Genomic DNA, 22,557 nt, shown 5'->3' with positions numbered 1-22,557 from the left:
GGGGGGCATTAATAAAAGCTCTGCGAAAGTTAAGTGCTAGGCTAATTACCATGCTTACGGACTAGCCATTATTTGCATTATTTTGCTTTGAGTCTACAGCGGTTTGCTAAATATAATGTCCAGGGGGAAATTCATGAAGTCGTTCATATGAAGGTACTTACATTTAGAAGAACGCCGATGGGATGGCGACCACAAATAGTATTATGATATTTCTTCAAATAATTGCTAAAGGAGATGGGGTCCAACTGTTCTATAATTCCCATTCCCTAAAAAAAAAAAAAAAAGGAAATTAACATGCATACATTTCACTGACATCAACAAAGCTTTCCCATTATTGGCGTTAATAATGATGTCATTTTTATTTTTGTTTTATTTATGACTCTGTTGCATTTGACATCTGGTGGTTTAATTGCACAGCACAACATCTTGATATAAAATATTCAACTTTCCAAAAGCAAGATGGATTTTCAGTAACACAATAATGAATGGATATTTCATAGAAGGAGCTCCAGATCAAACGCGATCCTTGTCCATTAAATTACCCTACAGAGGCAAAAGTACTTTGCCCAGTTGGTAAGCCTTTAATGAGGTTTGGGTTGCTAAGAACATCTGCTATTTGACAGACTGTCATGGGTGGAAAGTATTAAAGCTGTTCTTTGAATCGCCGACTTTCATGGCACAGTAACCATAACAATGACTCTTTAGCTTGGAGAAAAATTCCATCACCTTTTTTTCTAGAACCACCGATAGGATTAGCACATTGTGTATCCCAAACCAGAATGGGCTACTTGCATGTAAACCTCATATGTCAAGACATAAAGTGAGTTACCAGAAGAAACGGGGGATAGAAACAGGTTTACCATTTTGTCAAGGTGCTCGATAGATCTGTAGATCTCCCCTTGACTTTCATCGAAGTAGGTGTAACGGAAACGTTGACCTGCAGAATAGACAAAAAAGGTTCAACTTAATCAATTAACCAGAGGAGGCACATAAAAACCAAAAAGGGATATTTGTATGGGTTCCTACCTATTTAGAGCATTCCAAAACACCCCCTTATGAGGTTTATTTCAATTAGAATGCTGCCTATGTAGGCAGTAGGCAGCCTGTGTTTCTGGCAAGTCTAGCACATTGATGGAGAGTGTGAGAGTGGAGAGAATGTCTGTGATGCCGAAGGGAAAGCATGTATATCTTCTTTACCAGATTCATGCTGCTTTCATTATCATTAATTTGAGTGACACTTGATTTAGAATGGTTCACAACAATTTTTTTTTTATTTGCATAATTCCAAGTAAAGTATCAAACCAATGTCATGCCTTTACACTCCGATTACTGGAAATTATAGAGAGAGAGAGAGAGACAGAGAGACAGAGATATTTTTCATTTGTTCTCTAAGGCCATGGCAATTATATATAGTTTGTGTTAAGTGTTTTTTGTATTATATGCATAAATATGCACACACTATTACGTGTATATAGGAAAATTGATGCATACGGAATAAAAAGTTAATGACAAAAAAAAATGATGTTACACATTCAAAAACTACCGAAAGTCGTGTGATTAATCAACAAATCCAAAGTGTCAGAACTAAACCACTAATCGGTGCAAACCCTAGTAGATTTACTGTTGACAAGATCATGTCAGCATTACATCTCATTTCAACAAATAGGAATTTCACCGATTACTGACTAAAATTGATACTAACTATTTTCCGTTTTTTGACAGTTGAAATATTAAAGTGTGTGAGTGGACACAAACCCCAGTGGCAGAAGTCAGAGGAGATGATGAAAAGATTAGAAGGGTCAGCCAGGTATTTGCTAAGCAGCTTGCCATATTCCTGCTCTTTAGATTCACTCAGAGCTCCCACCAGCACAGGGACGATGCTGAACTCATCTTTATGGCTGTTTTTGAAAAACAAAACACAAAACAGAATCATTTGTCAACTCCCAGATGGAGATTTGACATTTGCATGTTTATAAATATTCTAAATTGTCAAACAAGTTTGCATCACTCATTAAATCCATGCCTATGTCAAATCAATAGCTCGACAAAGGTTTTCATTTTCCCAAATTGCAGAGGTGGGAGAATAAAATGTGGTGCAAAAAAAAAAATGCTGAAAACATTTAGAAATATTATAGTTGCTCAGCAACTAATTGGTTTGCTTGTGCCCACATATTGTAATATTTTAATGGAATAATAGAAGCGGTTGGTGGCACATGCATTAATATAAAAAAAAAAACATACATAAAAAATAAAACACAACAACAACAAAAACAACAGAACATCCATCACGGCAAACTAATTAGAGGCACCACACTAGGTAAACAGATCCTGACAACATAATTAGTGGATCTGGCAGAGATGAATGAGCATGAGAGTGCGACTATGGGTCAATAACGCTGCTCATGGCCTCGGCATAGAGATGAGGTGAAACCTTGATATATCCTTCTTCCTTCTCTTTACATTTACATTTTTTTCCCTGTGCAGACTCTGTCCTACACAAGGATGTGTATGTCTTATAGAGAGACTACATAAGATAATTAGAGGAAACCACAAAGGGCTATATCATATATCCTTTTGCTATAGTGCAACACAAGGTTAAAAAGCAAAAGATAAGACTTTGCAAGCAACACCTTTGATCTTGGTTCCTTCAGAGAAGCCACTTGCATTTGCGCTTTATTTCCTAAATAAAAGTTATATAAACTAAAGTTAAAAATTAAAATTAAATTAAAAATTAAAATAAAGTTTAAAAATGTTAGGTCTCGTCTGTAAGATTTTATGTTTTTGAAAGAAGTCTCTAATGCTCACCAAGGTTACATTTACTTAGAAACAGTACTTAAAAAAACAGTAATACTGTGAAATATTATTACAATTAAGAATAACTGTGTTATATTTAAGTACCACAATTCATTCCTGTTATGACAAAGCTGAATTTTCAGCAGCCATTTCTCCAGTCTTTCGTGTCACATGATCCTTCCGAAATCATGCTAATATGCTGATTAAGTGCTCAAACATTTATCAATGTTTAAAAAAAAAAAAAAAAAAAAAAAAACTATTAATATTTTAGTGACTTTTTCAAGATTCTTTGATGAATACAGTTTAAAAAATAATTTATTTGAAATATAGATTTTTGTAACAATGTAAAAGTCTTTACTGTCATGTTTAATCAATTTAAATATTCAATTCTAAGTATTAACTTATAAAAAAAAAAAAAAAAGACCCCAAACTTTTTAATGGTATTGTTTTTTTTAAATGGTCCAAGCATAGAGTCTTCCCAGAATCCAAGGTATTCAGTGGATAGCGCTTGATGTCCCAAACCTGTATGAATGATTTTCTACAGTGGAACACAAGAATGCTTTTGATATTTTGAAGAACTTTTTTTGTGCACATAATGGAAGACAATAGGGTGCAAAACAACACTGATTCACCTTTGACTTTCACTGTATGGAGAGAAAAAAAAAACACTGAGATGTTTTGTAAAGTATCTTCTTTTGTGTTCCACAGAAGAAAGAGAGTCATACAGGTTTAACAACAACATTATGTTGAGTAAATGATTACAGAATTTCCATGTCTGGGTGAACTGTTCCCTTAACGGTCAAGATGTAGATATTCATTATCTGGTTGTTACCTCTCCATGGCTTTAGCGGTATAAGGCAGGTGCATCTCAATGCTGTGTTCGTCTTCGTCTGTCTGCAGACTCATCCTTTCAAACATGCCTGTTTTCCACAGATCAGCGTAAACTGCCAGAGAAAGAGATGGGGCAGTGGGAATTAAAGCCCTTGTGTTTTGCATTGAGGAGTTATAATTATAATTACACAAAACCTCATTAATATGAACACCATCAAATAAAAGATCATCTCTCACATTTCTTTGTTGCACATTCATTATGTTTATAGCCAGAACACTATGAAATAATAACAAATTTAGTCATTTACAATTTGAAAATTTTGCAATCTCTTCTGCAAAGCTCAGTTTGAGAGCAAATGAGCCAGACATAAAAAACAATCTGGGCGACACCTTTCTGTGCATTGTAATTCAATCAGCATTTAATCCTGCCAAGGGAGAAAATTAGATTCCTTACCCTTCTGGTCGATCCTCAGGTCGTACAGTGGCGTTCTGTAGACCTCGGCGGGGGAGAGGGCACAGCGAGACAGCGGCACATGGTGAGAGGGGCCAAGAATGAACACCCTCCGACTGATGAATAAGAGAGCGCTGCAGTTACCTCTCTCCCCACGGCACACTCAATATTACGGCTACTTCAAGAGAATTTAAAGAAGCTCAGGAGAGACACTTACGTGATGGAGGGGTCCACCTGCTTGTAGGCGTGGGCGGCACACGCGCCGCAGTATGTGTAGCCAGCATGCCTGCAAAAGACAATGGTTTAAGAATGCAGAAAGACAGCTGAAACAGAAGAAAAAAAAAAAAAAAAAAGATGTTTGTCTGCTTTCACTCCACATACGGTGCTATTATGGCTCTAGCTGGACCGGCTGTAGGTTGTGCTTGAGATAACCAGCCCTCGAGTTGTGCGTTAAGCTGGGATCCTAATCGCAAAGACAGAGAAAAATATCATTAGCAAATATGAGAAATGCAGACATAATTTTACAATTTTGGCACTTCAGCTGGGAAGATTATTTGAATGTCTTCCAAATGTAGTTTGTACAGTATAATTTTCGCTACGTAAAAAAATATTTTGGAGCATTACAAGTCACGCTTTATAATCTAAAACATGACAAAGACCATATTCATTATATATTTCTGCAATATTTACAGAAATCAAGAAAATGAAATCTATTTTAGAGTAATTATGATTTTTATGGATTATTTTCAGGACAAATATTGTGTAAAATAAATGTTCATTTAGACTCAAAAGAATACATTTTCTCTTTTGCAGTTTTAAAAACAGCACTTTGAATATGTAGGCCTATTTAATTGGCATTAAGCACATTTTCCTCCCTAATTTCTTTTGGCAGAATGCAAAACAAAAAAATCGTATTACAGTAATGCTGACAAAAATAAATATTTATTCATTGTAGCATCACCTCAGTACCCGCAACATGCTAAAAGATCTTATAATGAAGAATTCATCTGTGGATTTCTCTTCTAAATATACAGGTGCATCTCAATAAATTAGAATGTCGTGGAAAAATGAACATACTTTCCAGAAGGCCAACGATTCACTAAAAATGTTTTTTTTATTGGTCTTATGAAGTATTCTAATTTGTTGAGATGAATTGGTGGGTTTTTGTTAAATGTGAGCCAAAATCATCACAATTAAAAGAACCAAAGACTTAAACTACTTCAGTCTGTGTGCATTGAATTTATTTAATACACGAGTTTCACAATTTGAGTTGAATTACTGAAATAAATGAACTTTTCCATGACATTCTAATTTATTGAGATGCACCTGTAAATCAGTCAAACAAACAATGACGCAATAGGTGAAATGGAGTCTTGAATGTTGATTCCAGCAATATTTCAGCCTCAGACAGTGCCATTGTCCCAGTTCTAATGACTTTCTTATCAGAGTCTGACAGGACAAGATAACAGTTTTGAGAACCAGTGAACAGATGAACTTCAGCTGATTCTGAAAAAGGAATAAGAATACAACCAATTTGGTCAAGTTTTAGCAGTTGTTAATCAAATCTCTACACTAATGAATCATACCATTACATCACTAATGATATTCCAAAGAGCAGTCAGGTGAGACATGGTCAATATATGAGTCTAATATATGAAGAATACCAATATAGCAGTATATCAAAACTCTAATATTATATATATCATCTTTTATATGTATAATATATTTTTATAATATTATGTATAAAATAATCATTATTAATTGACATTGTCAATTTGTCCAACTGACACACTCCTAACTAACTGGCCAGTGGTATCACTGCCAGATGAATAACAAGTAGTCATTATCTGAAAACTGTAACTGAAGACAAAGGCATGTTTATACATGTATGGACTCGCCAGACTTTTTTCCAACACATTACATTATACATTATTTGCTGGAGACAAGCCTTCTTCATGTGCAAACACTCAAAAATGTGTGTTTTGAACAAAACAAGAGCTCTAAAGATAGTGACAGCTTACTAAACACAGATCATCATGTAAAAGCCACAAGACTGACTTCTCTACGGTGTAAAAATATGTGATCTAGTGTGTGTGTGTGTGTGTGTGCGTGTGTGTGTGTGTGTGTGCAGCACTGGGCTTTTGTCATGCATCCTTTGTTACTGCATGAGGAAAAAAACAGCACCGGCCCTCTAAAGACTTTCATGTGCTGACTGTGCTCACTGTATTTACTGGAATGGAACTGCACATAAATGCTGACCGATATAACAATGAACACAGCATTTACCAGACATCAATATTAATGAAAAACATTGTTTTAATATGTATGAAAACATAGCTGTCGTGTACAGCTGTCATATGAACTTCAAATAGCTTTAGCCGTTAGCAGAGTAAATCCAGCCTTCTGAATTGCGACTTGGATTTACTCATCCAGTAAAGTAGGGCTGGGTAAAATTAGCGTGGATGGTATATTAATCTGTGGTATTAGTCTGTGTAGTTGGCGTGTAGGAGAGATTCACACACACCGGCTATAGGCTAACCAGCTAACTGTTGGCCCGTTTTGTTCTCAGCTGCTATTACACACACTAAAGGTAAACATTTACAATAGAAACACACACACACACACACACACAAAAAACAACAACATGCAAATATGAGACACACACACACACACAGTGCGGTCGATTTAAATAATGGTCCTTGAATTTAAATGCAAATGTTTTCTGTCTGCTCAATGAAAAACAGAAAAAATATATACAAAAACATTTTTAACATTTAAAGTAATTCATTAAATAATCTTCTAAATGCCAAGACAAATTAAATGACATTTCATGACAGAGGCCCACTTTTTTGTAGATTTAGATTAATTGCTGAGCAGAATTAAATCCCTTTAAAGTGATTTTCTAACAAAATAAAGCTAATATGTTTTAGTTCACATTTTAAATAGTTAATTCGTTTTTAAAAGACCGTATGTTCAGAAAAAGGTACAAATTATGAAGAAACTCGCCGTGGTCTTTAAACCATCTTAGGCACAGCTATTTAATAATTCCCAGCTGATCGCACAGGCTCTGTCTAAAAACAAAGTGAGCTGCCTACCTAGGCAGCATTTTTGAGCGTGCTGAACGTCCCAAAAATGCTGTCCAGATAGGCAAGTCACTAGGTTTTGAGACACTGCCAGACACACACTGGTGTAAGCAGCACACCGGACCTCAGGCCCGGGCCGCTCTCGGGTCTCTGGCTCTACCTGAAGCCGTGTACCAGCTGCCGGCGTGGCTCGCTTCTCTGCACACCATCCGGTTCGACATCTTGGTGCCCGCGCCGCCTATCTTGGTCCAATAAAACCTCGTCGGTGGGGGGAAGAATGAACTAAAAACAATAGGAAAATATGCTAGCTCAAAAAGCATATGCCTGTGCTGAAGCTGCGTGCCCAGGGACGGAGTATTCTATATAATCTTGATATAAATGTGAGACATATAAGTGACGATACGCAAAACTATAAAGAGGTTGACAGTCTGTCTGTGAAGAACAAAGATCCGACCAGTTCATCCGCTCGCTGCCAAGTTTGTCTCTGTTATCCGGATGGGCTGGTTTGGCCCATCTCGGCTTCCGTTCTGTCAAAAAACCTGGGCGGGGAGAGTTGATTGACTGACTGAAGCGAAAGACTGATTGGTCGGTTAGAATAAGGGGCGTTTCCAAATAGATGCATATGTAGATTACGCTTTTATGATTGGATAGCTCAGTGTGTTTGACTGAGACTCATTGGCGGAAGGCAGATGTGGGCGTGAACTCGCAGATCGTTTGTTGGTGAAAACGTAGCATTTGTAACATTTAATATAGGATTAAAGACACTTTTAGTGTTGAAGATTTTTTTTTAAGTGAAACAATAGAAGCGTGACTGTGTCTTTGTTTTATGATTGTCAAATTGCTCCCTTTGTATATGACTGTTAAAGACGTCGTTTGTTATTGTAACCAAATAAAAAGCATTGACAACATGCTAAAACTTATCATTTTTATATTCACAAATGTATTCATAGACTGTCTTAATCTATACCATTTTATAAGGTTTTTGTAATGGGCTTGGATTATACAATAACCTAAAATCTATATATTCTATGCAAGAACAAACTATAACCTGTTCATCGTCAAATACTTCTTACTACTTCCATTATTTATTTTATTATTTATCATATTCAGTGTATATATTGTATATATCAATTTCAATGTACATTCAGACTGACTGCAGTTTACCACCAGAGGGAATCGTTGCATAGAAAATGAATTACCCGCCCTAGGTTAGTCGGACAGTTTGTGTAAATAATAAACTAGAGAACAAATCTGCTGCGCTACGAATAATACGGATGCATCCAAGTAAAATCAACCAGTCAGGTCGTCAGGTATTTATCTTTATATCAGACTTTAACAACATTTATTGTTTTTACAGACATGACATTATCTCTACAATAAGCCAGAGACACAAAACTTACAAAAAGAAATAAATAAACAAACAAATAAAATCGTCTAAGCCAGCAAACCAACAGTACAAGACTTTAGGGACTTTGCCACACACCGTAGCAATTGTCCCTTCTGGTGTGCCGTCCCGGAAAGGCTTCAGTTTCCAAAGCAACATGGACGCAAAAGCTGTTGGGTCACAGGCCAAAAACTGGAATTTCATTTACTAACTACACATACAGTATAATTATATATGGGTTACATTTGCAATACTTAAAAAGCAATACATTTTACTTTCAGGTGATGAACAAAATACTTTGCAGCTGATGTCATTGGCACTTTCCACAAAACACGGCCTAAAACTAAAACAATGTAGGGCTAACTGTTAGTTTTCAACAGATGGTCAGTAAAAGCAGGTGCATAACCTTCAGACGTCTTCATTTAAGCTGTCTCTTAGAGGCTAGCTAGTTTGGGACCAGTTTGCTAATGTACAGTTATTAATAAACAGGTTAGTCCCATAAATTGAAAACAATATATACAAATATCCACTTTTATAATATAGTGGCTATCTTATCCGCTGATGCTTTAAAAAATCTCATGGCACCATTGTTCACTGTATTCATGGAATGTGCCCTTTAACTGGGCCAGTTAGATGACATCTTGCCCCGCTAAACATTTAAGACTTTCTCATTGTGTGTTGTTACAGGGGACTATTGGGATCTCCATGGCTGCTGTGACCTCAGTGCAGTATTTTACTGAGAGGTTCTCTCTAACTTGCAACAAGCCAGTGTCCCACCTGCAGCTGGCCTGCTGTCCTTCTCACTGTGCTGTCCCATGGCAGGACAAGAATATAAGAATTTATGAAAACAACAACCTGGAGGTCTTTGTTTACCTATATCTATTTTCAATAAACAAATATATATAATTATTGTCAACTGACTGAAAAAGTAACCAATTATTCACATATTTTGCTGCAATTAATTGCACCTAACATTAAAATTTGTGATCATAAATATATTTTCACATTTAATTTCCAAATTAATGTAGAAACTATATAAAGATAGTGTCTTTTTACCATGAATTATGCATAAAGACAAGTACCATCAAGACCAAACTAATGAATTTCTTTCATTTCTGGGGATAAAAAGAGTTAATATAGCCATTCAATATAACAGTAAATTGTGTGCCATCATTAGTAACATTTAATACATTGTTGCACAGCATTAAACAATTTAAGTTAACATTTAAATCTAATTTTAATGTTTCCTGTAGCCTCCCTTGGAACTCACTGGTCACCATGGTGATGTGTCTGCCATGGCTTTTGGGACGGTGAGAGATCGTCTCCACCTCTGTAGTGCTTCTGAAGATTATGTTATTGTCTGGGACATTGATCGCTGCTACACACAGATCAAAGACGGTAATAACGCATGCAAAGACCTTGATTCAGAAACAGACTGAAACATTCTGCTCGTCTGCAGAGCATATAAATCTGTGACACCTAAGAATGATCTGCTCTGGAATATATTCTCTGTCAATCACTTTTTTGTCCCATCTCCCAAACATGACATCTGTGTTCCAGGTGGAATTGCCTCAGGTAGAGTTGTTGGCACATTGCTCGGCAGGGTGGTGCATCTGTCACTGTGTCCACTGAGCGCAAAAATGGCCGCATGCTCCGGCTCCAGAGTGTTTCTATTGAATTCAGAGGTATGAAATAAGATACACATGATTTTGATTCAGTGAATCGAAAACAAAAGCAGTTATGCCGAAACAGTAAAAAGGAAACGAATGCCTTTTTTGACCCATCTCCAGATGAAACGCCGAACAAAGTCTGCATGTAGAACATTCCGTTACCCAGACTGTGATTGACCAGCCCATAAAGATGAGAGATAACATTTAAATACTCATATGAAACCTGCAGTAAATTAGTGTATGAAAAAAATCTGAATAAGCCCCTTGTTGTCTTGTAAATCAGAAATAAAGGGTCATATCTCGTTCAAACAGCATTTGTCTGCTTAAGCCATACTTAAACTTAAGAACATGTTTGCATTATGTAATAAAACGTTTCAATAAAATTATAAAACGATAAACATTTTTTTAAATGAAGATCCAAAACTTGGGGCCACTGTATTTGTGATTCCTATAGAGAGAGGAGGCGCCTGGAGTATATATATAGTAAAATATATTATATAGCAAAATATATATTCATGTATGTATGTATGTATGTATATTTACTCTATATATATATGTATATGTATATGTATGTAATGTAGATAGATATATATGCACGACATATATATATTGAGAGAGAGAGAGTAACATATATACAGTATATATCATATATTGTAGATATATATGCATATGACTTCTTTTTCTTTCTTTTTTCTGTATTAGATATGGGATGTGAAGAAGGGAGATATACTCTTTGAATCTGCTGTCCTATCAGGTCGAGTTATAGTTATTAACACTAATATTTATACAACAGAAATTGAGGTTCTTCACTCATAGCCTGTAAATGTAGAGAATATGTAGTGAAGATGCTGAAGTTTTTGTTTCACAGCGTATCCACTGCTTAGTCTGTTCTTCATGGAGCAAAACAGTCAGTTCATCACAGGGTCTGGTGACGGACAGGTGAGTAACACACACACTTTAAAGCTCTCTTGTGTAATCTATATATCACTTTGTTTATGTTGGAATCTCTTTGTGATTCAAGCTTTGGTGCTACACTCTCCCTGTGGACCACAAATGCCGCTTGTTGACAAAACTGGACCTTTTGAAGCTTCAACAGAAGCATGAGAGAAACCTCAGAAAAACCAGCTCACCTCAAAATAGACCAGATGGTTAGAAAAAACCCACAAGCCACAATTCAGACTGCGTATAACTAGTGTTTTTCATATGCCTACCTCACTGCGGAAAACGATACAGCTGCTTTACGTGAAAAGGATCTCACTGAGCTTCATCTGTGTGCTTTTCTAGAAACGACTCGTAATGATGTGAGAGGAACAGTGGAGAGAGCAAAGCCTGTTCTGAGAATTTGAGCACAGAAACTGCAGTCCAGTCATACTAGCCTGCAGCAGAGGTACTGTCTTTGGTCTGTTATTGTTGTTCACCTTTATCTGCTTGGGCAATTGTTGAATTTTTGGGGTAAGAAATGATGTAGGGCAGGCAAAATGTATTCACAAGCACACAGTATGCATGATAACAGTCATTACTGTAGTAGTCATGACATTGTAAAGTTGTGGTAGAGATATACAGCATGGTACACCTGTCTTCACAAGCGTAAAAAATCATTTTCAACAGATCTTTCTATGGTCATGGCAGAAAACGTCCTATTAGAAAGCCATTATGCTCCTCTTTATGGTTTCATGCTGTCCAAACAGCAGTTACAGCTTTATGACAAGATGGTTGTGTGAACTGAACCTGAAAACTTTCGCATAACATGTCATTATATGCTGAAATTTGTCATATCATATGCTGTAAACACTGGTGGAGAAATGCCTGCAGACCCAGAAAGTAAGGGAGGCCAAGGAAGAGGCAAAGTCACAAAAATCAGAAATACTAAAAACTTTAAAATATATATGAATTAAATGTCTTCTTTTACTCACTCATGTTTAGTTAATTAACTGTGCATGAATTCTTCGCATTGTTATTCACAGATTTATAGTGATTCATAGAAAACAACATATTACCCCAATAACTCTACTTTATTGGACAGAAGTGATGACCCTTGACCTCTGCCACTTTATGATTTGCACTGCAATAAGACACTGACTTAAATCAAGTTTTTCAAAGCTTTAGTGCAGTTCTCTTTTAGAGCAAGCTTGTGCAATCTCTTATAGATTCTGCCACTGTAGTTTAATATAACATGCTTTCATAGATGTTCTCTATAGAGACTTTGTGGCAATGTGGGTGTGAATTCCTACAGTAGCTCTGTACAATACAGATCTTTTTTCCTTTCTTTTCTTTTTTTTTCTGTTGTACCCTGTTACATTAACCAGGCCTTAGTTTTTTGTAGTGTCTTTTGTAAATAGTCTCTTCTTTGTGCCTTTTCCATAGAGGAAGTTGTGTGTGGATCGGAAGTTCTGATGGACTATATCTGCTTGACCTGGATACTTCAGAGCTTCTCATGAATCTTCCACTCAGAGGCATCATAAGTATTCAATTAACTCTGAAACATAAACATACTTTTGGTTCAAATTCAGCAATTGTTCAAGAAAATATTTGATCCATTATATTTTACCTTGGTATGTTTATTAGTAAAAAAAAATGTATTTTTTATAGCAAACAATGTGATACAAATAAATGCAACAGTGGCCTTAGTGGTCAACAAACTTTAGAGTGTGAGTATGCTTCTGTGTGATAACCAGATAAGGATGGAGTCTTCTAGCTTGGAATATTCCAGGATTATGATACTTAGTTTAGAGAGCGGCAGAGAGTCAATGCATGTCCTTGTACACTTAATGATAACATTGGTTAAATCTTGCAACCTCAAAACAAAATTCACTTCAGAAATATGCATAAACATCATGATTTTCATTAAACAAATGGCTTCCTAAAAATACTTGAAGCATGGGAAAATACACCATCCGTATGGTGCCAGCATGGTGCCATTGTCTGTTTTTCTGAAGAAGAATGTTTAGGTTTCAAATTTACTAATTCTTCCTGGTTTACCACTAATTTATTCCAAACCAAAATCAAGTTTCGAAACAAATTTTTCCCTAACATTTTTTTTTTGAGACATGAAACATAATTACTGTAGTATGTAAATATTTTAAATAATGAAGTGGCAGTTTTTTTTCCTGACAGGTGACCTAAGCATTTCAATGGCAGGGTCATGGGCCATCTCTAATGAACTTGGTGGCAATGTAAGTACTGCGCAAAACTTTTCATATCTGTGCAATATGTATACAAATACAATATTTGACATATTTACAGTATTCTACATTTTTTGACAGATTTTAAAAGATCCATATTGTTAACCATAAGCCGCTATAGAGTTCACATGTATAGCACCTTTGGTATTTTTACAGCCCTGCAATTAGCAGTTTATGGTTTCACAAAACCAGGATTTTTTAAGATGTAAAGCTTTTACAAGGTTTGGCTGTGGTTTGCATTCTTGGAGGAAAGTGGTCTGTGTGAGACGGTCTTTCTGCCTAGATGTGTTGTTTGGTGACTTCTCTATTTGGGACTTCAGTAGCCCTTTTAGAAGTTAATAGTGCCGGGCTGGACGAGCTCTGCTTTAGGATGGCGACGAGCCTCTCTGTGGATGAGCAACTTTCAGCTGTGCCCAGGTAACAACACTCATCTTTCAATCTCTATGAGGCTCCTGATCCTGGCCAGGTGGTGCTTGGATTTAGAATACACAGGGTGTCATTTTGAGCCCCATCCAAGAATAATTTACTCAATGCTTGATTTTGGTTTTAGCCAGAATTATCTACAGTAGACGTATTGTCTGTTATAGACTGTTAACCTTATTCTTAATGAGTCAACTACCACAATGGAAAATGCTGTATTTTATTATTTCCAGTAATAGAAGTCTATTTATGTTGTTTTTTCCTCAGTTCTCCTCTGATGATTATGTCCCCTCTGAATGCTGAGCTGGCAAAACATGGCCCAAAACCTCAGAGAAAAATCGGTTGGGAGTTTACAAAACCACACACACACACTTTTTGTTGCCAAAGAAAAAAAAACACCTTTGGATTAACTAGCATTTCAATGTCATTGACACCCCCCATGGTAATATTTATGATGCTGACTCGTTACTGTCCAAGATGTTAATCTCTGTGGCCTTGCGGAGGTCTGTACCACATTATAGCTTTTCAAAAGAATGTTGTCATTAGGCACAGCAGAATTCCTTATATACTGTAGTTAGAAATACTTTTACAATACATGGAAATGAAACTGTCACTCTTTATAAAACAGCCTGATGCCATCTGGTGTCTGAGGTCACAAAGATAAAGGGTTTTGATAACCACAGAATGAAGAGACCAGGCACAGACCATGTCACAAAAACTCCTATTTATTTTCTTAACACATGATCTTGGTCTTAATTTGCATGATTCATCACTGCATATCCTTCCAAAGACAAAAAATGTACCCATTTACACTATAAGCTACACTACCATTAAAAAATTGGGGTCGGTAAGATCTTTTGTGTTTATGTTTTTGAAATAAGAAGTCTCTTAATGCTCACTTATACTTTTCAAGCAATTCAACAAAGTGGCAAAAATGTTGTAGGCCACACACTGACCTGCTGTAGTACCTGCCTTCTCCTTCCTTTTGTCAAAATTATAGAAGAAGAAATTACAAAAAACTTTTTGGACCTCTTGTATTTCCTTGTATGCTTGCAGACAATTGTTCCCCTTTTTTGAGTGTTTTAACTGCATGATGATTTTTTTGTCTTATATGTCTCATGGATGTAAAAGCAATCCATCATCATTATTTCTCTCTCTCTCTCCCTTACTCTTCTTCCATCTCCAACTGGGCATTATTTCTCTTCCTTACTAGAGTTACACATCCTCAGAGGTTTAAATTTATTCCATAGCTTTTTCTGGGGCCTAAGTCAATACCATAACTAGGACAACTCATTTTCTTCTTACTGCTGGGCTCTGACATGCACTTATAGTCGGGATCCAGCAGTTTAGGGTCTGTGATTGAAGGTCTGATAACAGGCTGATCTCAGAACAGTGTGACATATTCTTGAATAATAGGTTATGTCAGGATGTTTGTTGACAATGACCAGAAACTGCTATCTCTCTTCAATACACTGTTTCAGTACTTTTTGCCAATGTAAACTGAAATAATTTGGGATACCACAGTAATAAGTATGATCTATGAAAGAATACATTATTTCTTATTGATTGATCTCATTACAGGAACTTTATGTTGTCCAAAGTGCATAGACATGTTTTCCCCATTTGTATTTGTAGTACCAGCACTAATTTGTTTTAGTATTATTAAAGTAATTACAATAATGATTGTGCTCAATGTATGGTGGAATTTAGTCAGCTCTCAAAAAGGGTTCTTGGCCCTGTCTTGCTTCAAGTTTATTTTTAAATCGTTGAAGTTGTTTGGAAGTGTTTCCCAAGAAAACAGCAAAACCAGCAAAAGATGGGAACTGAGTTCAAACCTCAAAAATAAATGGCATAATAATGAATTTTACTGATTTTACAGATGTGATGTGTCCAGTCCTGCTCTTGGAGCAGAGTTTAGCTCTAGTCCTAATTAAACATACCAGAACCAGCTAATCAGCATTTTCAGGATTACTAGAAACCATCGGGCAAGTGTGTTGGGACAGATTGGAACTATACTCAGCAGGACATTGGCCCTCCAGGAGCAGGATTGGAAACCTCTGCTTTAGGAAGTAGTTGCATTTATTAGCCACTTTTCAGAATATACATTTAGTCTGTGCTTGGCAGGGGAACCATTTTTGGAAACGTGTGCATTAGTTTTAATGGAGCTGGAAAAAATTAGCTCACTAAAGTGAAGAAAACTCGGAAAAATGACAGTTCTTCAGGTTGAATTCTTTTTACTGTAATATGACTTTCGAATGACTGTTGAATAAGTTTTTATTTGTATAAATTTCATGTCAATAACTCTTAAAGAGGTATAATGTACAGTCAGCAGCTTAGTATCAAAAAATAAGCCTCAATCAGATTGTGTGGATCCTGAAAGGGTATATTTTACAATAATGACAAGCTGATTGTACAGTATCAAGCTTTACCAAATAAATAAATATATGGGCATGAAATATGGTTTAAGTTGAAATTATTTCATTACGTGAGCAGAAAAAGACTCTAGAGTGATATCAGAGTCATGGAAATGGTGGAGGAAATATAATAGTATGCCTCTAACACTATAATTTGAAATAAGCTTTATATATTATCAACAAAATGGTTTAAGTGTGTAGTAATGTCACTGATATTATTATATCAAGCTTATTTCAAATTATAGTGTTAGTGGTACATAATTATGATAGATGAGTAATGTTCAGACTGCATACAAAGTTTAATTATGTGACTGACCTGTTCTCTTTTTGTCTTCTAGGTGTGAGCTGTCAGAAGAGTGTAAAGGATCAGCCTTTGGTTTTTCACACACAAGTGAAGTCATCAGGATACAATACAGCTCCTCAGGAAGTCAGTAGACCACACAGCAGTCTAACAAACTTTATGGATTCAGGTTTACTTTTATATGGTTCACATGGTTTCAGGCTTTGAAAATTGAAGAAATTGGTAAGTTAAATCAAATGTGCAACAGTGGTTGTGAGCATTTAATCATTCTGTTGAGTGCAACATTCTGAAAATGTGAGAAATTAATCCCTTCAGTGTGCGTATTGAGACTGTTAGACGTATAGATTTTTAGTTAATGTCAAATTGACTAATAGGCGAAGAAGCTTATTCTATAGAAACAATTACTCAGGCTGTGTGCTGGTAGCCTTTTTAAACATGAATTATAGTAAATTACACTAATTGTGCTCACACCTAATATCTTCCATGCTGTAACTTTAGAGTTTAATCTGAGGTCACTAGCATAATATTCATTTAAACACTGTTTAATTCTGTTTCCATGGAGTGTACAGGCCTGCTTAGACTCACATTACTGAAAGGCTTTATTGCCATTTTTGCCATATTTTTTATTTTAATATTATGTACTGAATGTACAAGGGGACCTTCATGATGTCTGCCTTAGTAGAATCGCAGTCATCTTTTTATATCATTGCTCTTTTGCTGATTTTGATTGCTTCCATTGTCCTCATTTGTAAGTCACTTTGGATAAAAGCGTCTGCTAAATGACTAAATGTAAATGTAAATCTTTAAAGCACATCACAAATGTTGTTGCTGCATCTGCTTGTGACCAAGTCAAGTATCCTGTCTATGAAAAACTAGGATATGTTCTATTGGATTTTTCAGGAATTAGACTATAAGCTATAACAGGGGTGCCCAAACTCAGTCCTGGAGGGCCGATGTCCTGCAGAGTTTAGATCCAACCCCAATTAGACACACCTGAACCAGCTAATCAAGCTCTTACTAGGCATACTATAAACTTCCCGGCAGCTGTGTTGAGGCAAGTTGGAGCTAAACTCTGCAGGCATTGCCATTGCCATCTCTTTTATAGTAGGACCATGTTTAGACTAAAGACCAATGTTAAGAAGAAAAGCAACTCTGCCACAACAACTATCACAAATACATAAGTATTCTGTCAGTTTCAGTACAGTCTCAAGAATGCAGTAGTACTGAATAAGACCATTGTAGCTTGTGCTGAAAATTATGCACTGTTTTTCAACAGAAAGCGCCTCTTAATTGAGTATCCCTCACATTTTGAAGCACCATGTATGCCTTATGCTCATTTGACAGTTTCCACAACTCCAACCCCTGTCAGCTCTCTACAGTACTCAGGTGAGGAACAGTACTAGAGGATCACACTAGGCTTTAAACATGTGAAATTTCTTTGTACTGCACAACCAGAAAATGCTCAACCAGAAATCATGTCACACTGTATGACTTCTTTTTAAAAATTCCTAAAATATATATTACAACAATAACAAATAGTAAACCATTAAAAATGTCAAATGCATTAAATAAAAATATTTTTTTAAATAAAAAAAACATTTTTTTTTTTGTTGTTATATATGGTAAAATTTCTACACAAAGTTTGCCGTTGTAGCACTCCAGTATCCTGCTGTAATTTCATTGGCTTAACTTTGCATAGAAAACAGTTTCTTTTCAAGCTTTATGCACAATCAACAGCACTTAATAGCCGTGGCTAACGATCATGTGCCTGTTGATTTGCCCATTTTTGGTTCTCCTGTGGTCTCACATAAACACTCCATACTGTAGCACCAGCAGCAAACCCGAGTAGACTCCTGGAGTTAAACACAAAGTCATATACAGCTGTTTTTAAGAGTGCTGTAGTTGTTATTTTAGACTTGCGCCTGAGGGGCGTCGTTTTTGAACTAATTATTCCTTCGTTTTTGATCGTTAACTTTCTATTTTTGTGTCTAGGAGATGGAAAGCAGATTGCGTGTGGTCTTGGAGACGGTTCTGTTTTGTTGTACGACTCTTCACTCACCAGCAACCCAGCTGTCTACACAGGTAGTGGGATAGCTTCAAATCTGTGGTGTTTATTTTTTGTCAAATTCCTTTGCATGTCTCTTATTTTCATTTCCTCAGTGAGTGGCACCAAGGAATTGATTCAGTATTCGATTTTTGCATGCCATTCTGACAGCAATTGATACTGACAGCTGAAACTGACAGTTGGGGAATTCTGACTTTTGGAGGCCCTTCCTGTCCCTGAAATAGATGCTCTTTTCATTGGACTAATGGCCTGATATACTCATGTTCTTTTTCATTCTTAGGGGTAAAAAGATGTTTGAAATGCCTTTGCAGCAATATCTTGTTAGTGAAAATCACAATGCCACCCACACTGCTGAGAGCGGCATTAAGATGATTATATTAATTCGTGCTGCACATTTTCCTCTCAATAACAAAATAAACAGCAGTTAAGAAAGTATCTGACCACCTACCTATCACGTAATCGCCACAGGCCAATGATAGTCTAATACTTGTATTAATCTTATTTAATATTTTATAATCATATATAGCTGCCTATACCTGTATTTATGGTATGGGAGTCCCTTGCAAGGTGATCATAATTTTTGGGGTCCTTGGCATCAAAATTGTGGCTCTGTTTTCTTTTTGCAGGGCATAGTAAGGCTGTGAACACTGTATTCTGGAGTCACAGTAAGCGGTGGATTTTGAGTACTTCTGAGGACCCCACCCTTTGCATCTGGACTGCAAATGCTTCTGAACCTGTTCTGACCATGGTAACGTATCAACAATTAAACCAAATACAGTCCTTGCACTGACATGAGCAATTTAAAAAGTGCTATTAGTTCTGAGCTTATGCAGTACCTACAATTATCGTGAACCAATAAGCGAAGTATGTGAAAAAGTTTTAAGATTCAAAAAATGAATTTGCATTTGAATGCGTACGCCTGTGTGAAGTGTTTTTCTTGGCAGTGCTCCTCTGCTGGAACGTCAGTGGCATCTGTGCAGGCCCCTGGTCAGCACATCAGTGCTCTAAACACTTGCAGACCTCTCTAAACCCTAATTTCCCTCTTTCCCAGAACCCCCAACACAATTGAAGTTCATTCAAATCAGTTTTCTTCGGTCACATTCTGGCTCAGAGTCTCTCTCTAGTGTCTTCCCACCCAGCCTCCTAGACCTGTGCATCTGTGTGTGTATCTGGAGCCAAATATGACCCAATGCATCTGTGTTGTGTCATTTACATTACGGGGAAAATCCTGAGTCTACAATAATAAACAGAGCTACTTAATGCTGAAAGTGGAGTATAAAAACATTTTAGACATTTTGGCTAGAAATATACTCAAGTAAGCATGCAAACACAGACAAATGTTTGGCTGGTAGCATAAACAGTAAAAATAATAGTTACTAATAAGAATAATAATTCAAAAGTAGCATAATAAAAGCAGACAGTTTATTCTAATGTGGTAAAGATGGTAATGGAACATATACTTGCACACATTTTGGGAGGCAAAAATGCATTAAAAATCATGACGCTAGAGGATACATACATTCACATACTTGTATACAAGAAGTACATTAAATATCCAGTAGCAATCATATTCCACTCACCAAATTGTCTCTCATTGACTTTAGTCTCATATTATCCAGACAGAAAAACAACATTCCTCTATCCTCATTTATCTCTTCACACTCCATCTTTGGTAAAAAGAGAGAATGACTGAGATTGTGATATTATAAGCTGATATGGTGCTGAATTTTATGTGCTGTGACATGAATGCACTTAGCACTTTATTTAAAGGCTATTAATAAGCCGCAATGTTGATGTGTTATACTGACTGTATGTTAATGCACTGTTTGTTCATGGTTCTCCAGGGAGATGACCAGTTTGCAAAGCCCATCGGAAGTGCACAGTTTTATTATCTGGACAAGTTTTTACTGCTGGTGTCAGGATCAAATCTAATGCTGTACCTTTACCATTTGGACACCACGAGAGATGACATCAAGAGGTACAAGCAGTTAATAGACAATGAGCAAGTAACAAGAAACGCAGGGTGTTGGTGACCTTCTGCCAAAAGAAAGGTTCAGTTTCAAGAGCTTGTAAAATCTGGGAGTATGCCAGGCTATCAGATTTTAGGGTGCCTCATCTCAAAAATCCTAATTTAAGCTCTAGTCAGACCTGTTTAATTTAACAACCACATACTTCATATTCTAAGGCAGGAAGCTGTGTAGAATTTCTGTATAGATTTTTGTCATGATGAAATATGTCTGTGCTAGAGGGGTAAGCACTCGTCAGTGGAGAATCCGTGCGTTATTTTTGAAGAATCAGAGAAGAATCCCAGTCTTTATACTGTATATCTATGCCTATATACAAGTGTTGGGGAATTCCTGGAAGAGATACGTAGGAGACATCAGCCAGATATCGCACGTAATATTCTGTTTATGATGGAACATCATCTATAGAATAATTATAAAAATACCTGATATAATATACCTATAGAATAATTATTAAAATACCTGACTTAGCCTTTTGGCTTTGCACAATTCAACAATAGCTGAAGGTATCAGTGCATGAGCAGAACAATATTCCTGTTAACTATAAATAACACACAGTTCCTTTGACTATTAATAACACACAGGTTCATTCAGAATATTTTGCATTTTCAATATTTTGCATACCTTTAACAGAAATTGACACACACTTTCATATTTGTTAACAAACTGAATTTAAAGCATTTAAGCTTTTAGATCAAAAGGTTTTTAGGCTCTTGGTAAATTCAGTCAAGTATGCAAACATTTTGAGTGGTAGTCTAATTGATTCATATTTGTTTAATATCCTATGTCTTCATCTTTAATCCTTAATTGTTTTACATGTAATTTATTAAGCAAAAATGTTCTGAACCCAGCAGTTTTTTAATAACTTCTTTAGTTCATCTTATCCTTATGTGAGGTAATGTGGCAGACCTGATTTGGCAACACATACAGTGGAGCACATTGGCTTAATAATAAATAAGATTTTCCTGTGTAACTTTGTTATAGTTTATGCATGTAATTTGGATTATGAAATATAACTTTTACAGAGCATAATGTAGAGGGCAATCTCATTGTCTCATTGTCCAATACTGTTTTTATTCAAAATGACAGGACGCAAAGTGTATCTCTTTAACCGCAGTGTGTCAGATATCGTCTTGGCTGCTGGCGCTGACCACACCATCCAGGTGTTTGATATGAACCAGGGCTGTATGGCCACTCAGATCCCTGATGCCCACTGTCGAGCTGTCCACCACCTCACCCAGAACAAGGTAAGAGAATGAGAGCACATGATGTTGGCCAGGATTTTTCTTGCTCTTTTGAATTAAATGGACTGATGCACTATGTAGACCAGTGGTTCCCTTTCGAACAGTCTCTCCCGTTGCGTGAGACGCTAAGGGGAAAACTCCTGTTTTACTCTGTACTAAAGCCTGATTTGTTCATGTTTGTGTAGCTGCACAAACCAATGGCGCTTTAGCCCGCCAGAACGGGCGGAGCCAACCCTTATATAAGCCGGCTCAGAGCGCCATTTATCAGATCATTCTCCTTCAGCGACGAGGATCATCTCTTCGCTAACTCTGGAAGAAGCTCCAGCTCTGCTCGCCGCCATTGAAGATGCCCAAGCAGTGAGGATTCCCTGCGGCCATCCGGCACGTGAGGAGCAAGCCAGAGAGCGAATTTCCTAAAGAGCAAATTTCAGCGCGTGTTGTTGCAAATGTCGTGCCGAGAGTGTGGCTCATGCAAGGATCCCTTGCATGAGAAGAACGGGCACAGTGAGTGCGTTGCCTGTCTCGGCAGTGCCCACGCAGAGGCTGCGCTCACTGAAGGCTCATGCTTCCATTGCGAGAATATGAGTCGCCTTTTTTCATGAAGGCGGTCCCCCTTGCTCAGCTCTCCCGTTTCCTTTCTCTCCTAAGAGAACGAAACAGCGGAGCAGCGGGTCCTTCTCAGGACCCGGGTTCGA

General features: G+C 36.8%; 1 protein-coding gene and 1 pseudogene across 1 annotated transcript in view; one reads left to right on the top strand and one right to left on the bottom strand.

Moving 5' to 3' along the window:
• LOC107654980 (protein MEMO1-like) overlaps positions 1–7,677 on the bottom strand; it is a 9,041-nt gene extending 1,364 nt beyond the window's left edge. The window contains exons 1-8 of the mRNA XM_016442347.1: positions 7,319–7,677; positions 4,457–4,538; positions 4,293–4,361; positions 4,079–4,191; positions 3,626–3,737; positions 1,756–1,898; positions 861–937; positions 162–266 (exon numbers count right to left, since the gene is read on the bottom strand). Of these exons, the coding sequence (XP_016297833.1) occupies positions 162–266; positions 861–937; positions 1,756–1,898; positions 3,626–3,737; positions 4,079–4,191; positions 4,293–4,361; positions 4,457–4,538; positions 7,319–7,478 (861 nt within the window). The 5' untranslated portion in view covers positions 7,479–7,677. The remainder of the gene's footprint in view (positions 1–161; positions 267–860; positions 938–1,755; positions 1,899–3,625; positions 3,738–4,078; positions 4,192–4,292; positions 4,362–4,456; positions 4,539–7,318) is intronic.
• A 1,570-nt stretch (positions 7,678–9,247) lies between these two features.
• LOC107654910 (WD repeat-containing protein 27-like) overlaps positions 9,248–22,557 on the top strand; it is a 51,435-nt pseudogene continuing 38,125 nt past the window's right edge.

This window comes from Sinocyclocheilus anshuiensis, unplaced genomic scaffold (assembly GCF_001515605.1).
Source record: "Sinocyclocheilus anshuiensis isolate Anshui unplaced genomic scaffold, SAMN03320099.WGS_v1.1 scaffold487, whole genome shotgun sequence".
Lineage (NCBI taxonomy): Eukaryota > Metazoa > Chordata > Actinopteri > Cypriniformes > Cyprinidae > Sinocyclocheilus > Sinocyclocheilus anshuiensis.
This window is presented reverse-complemented; position numbering and strand designations above follow the sequence as displayed.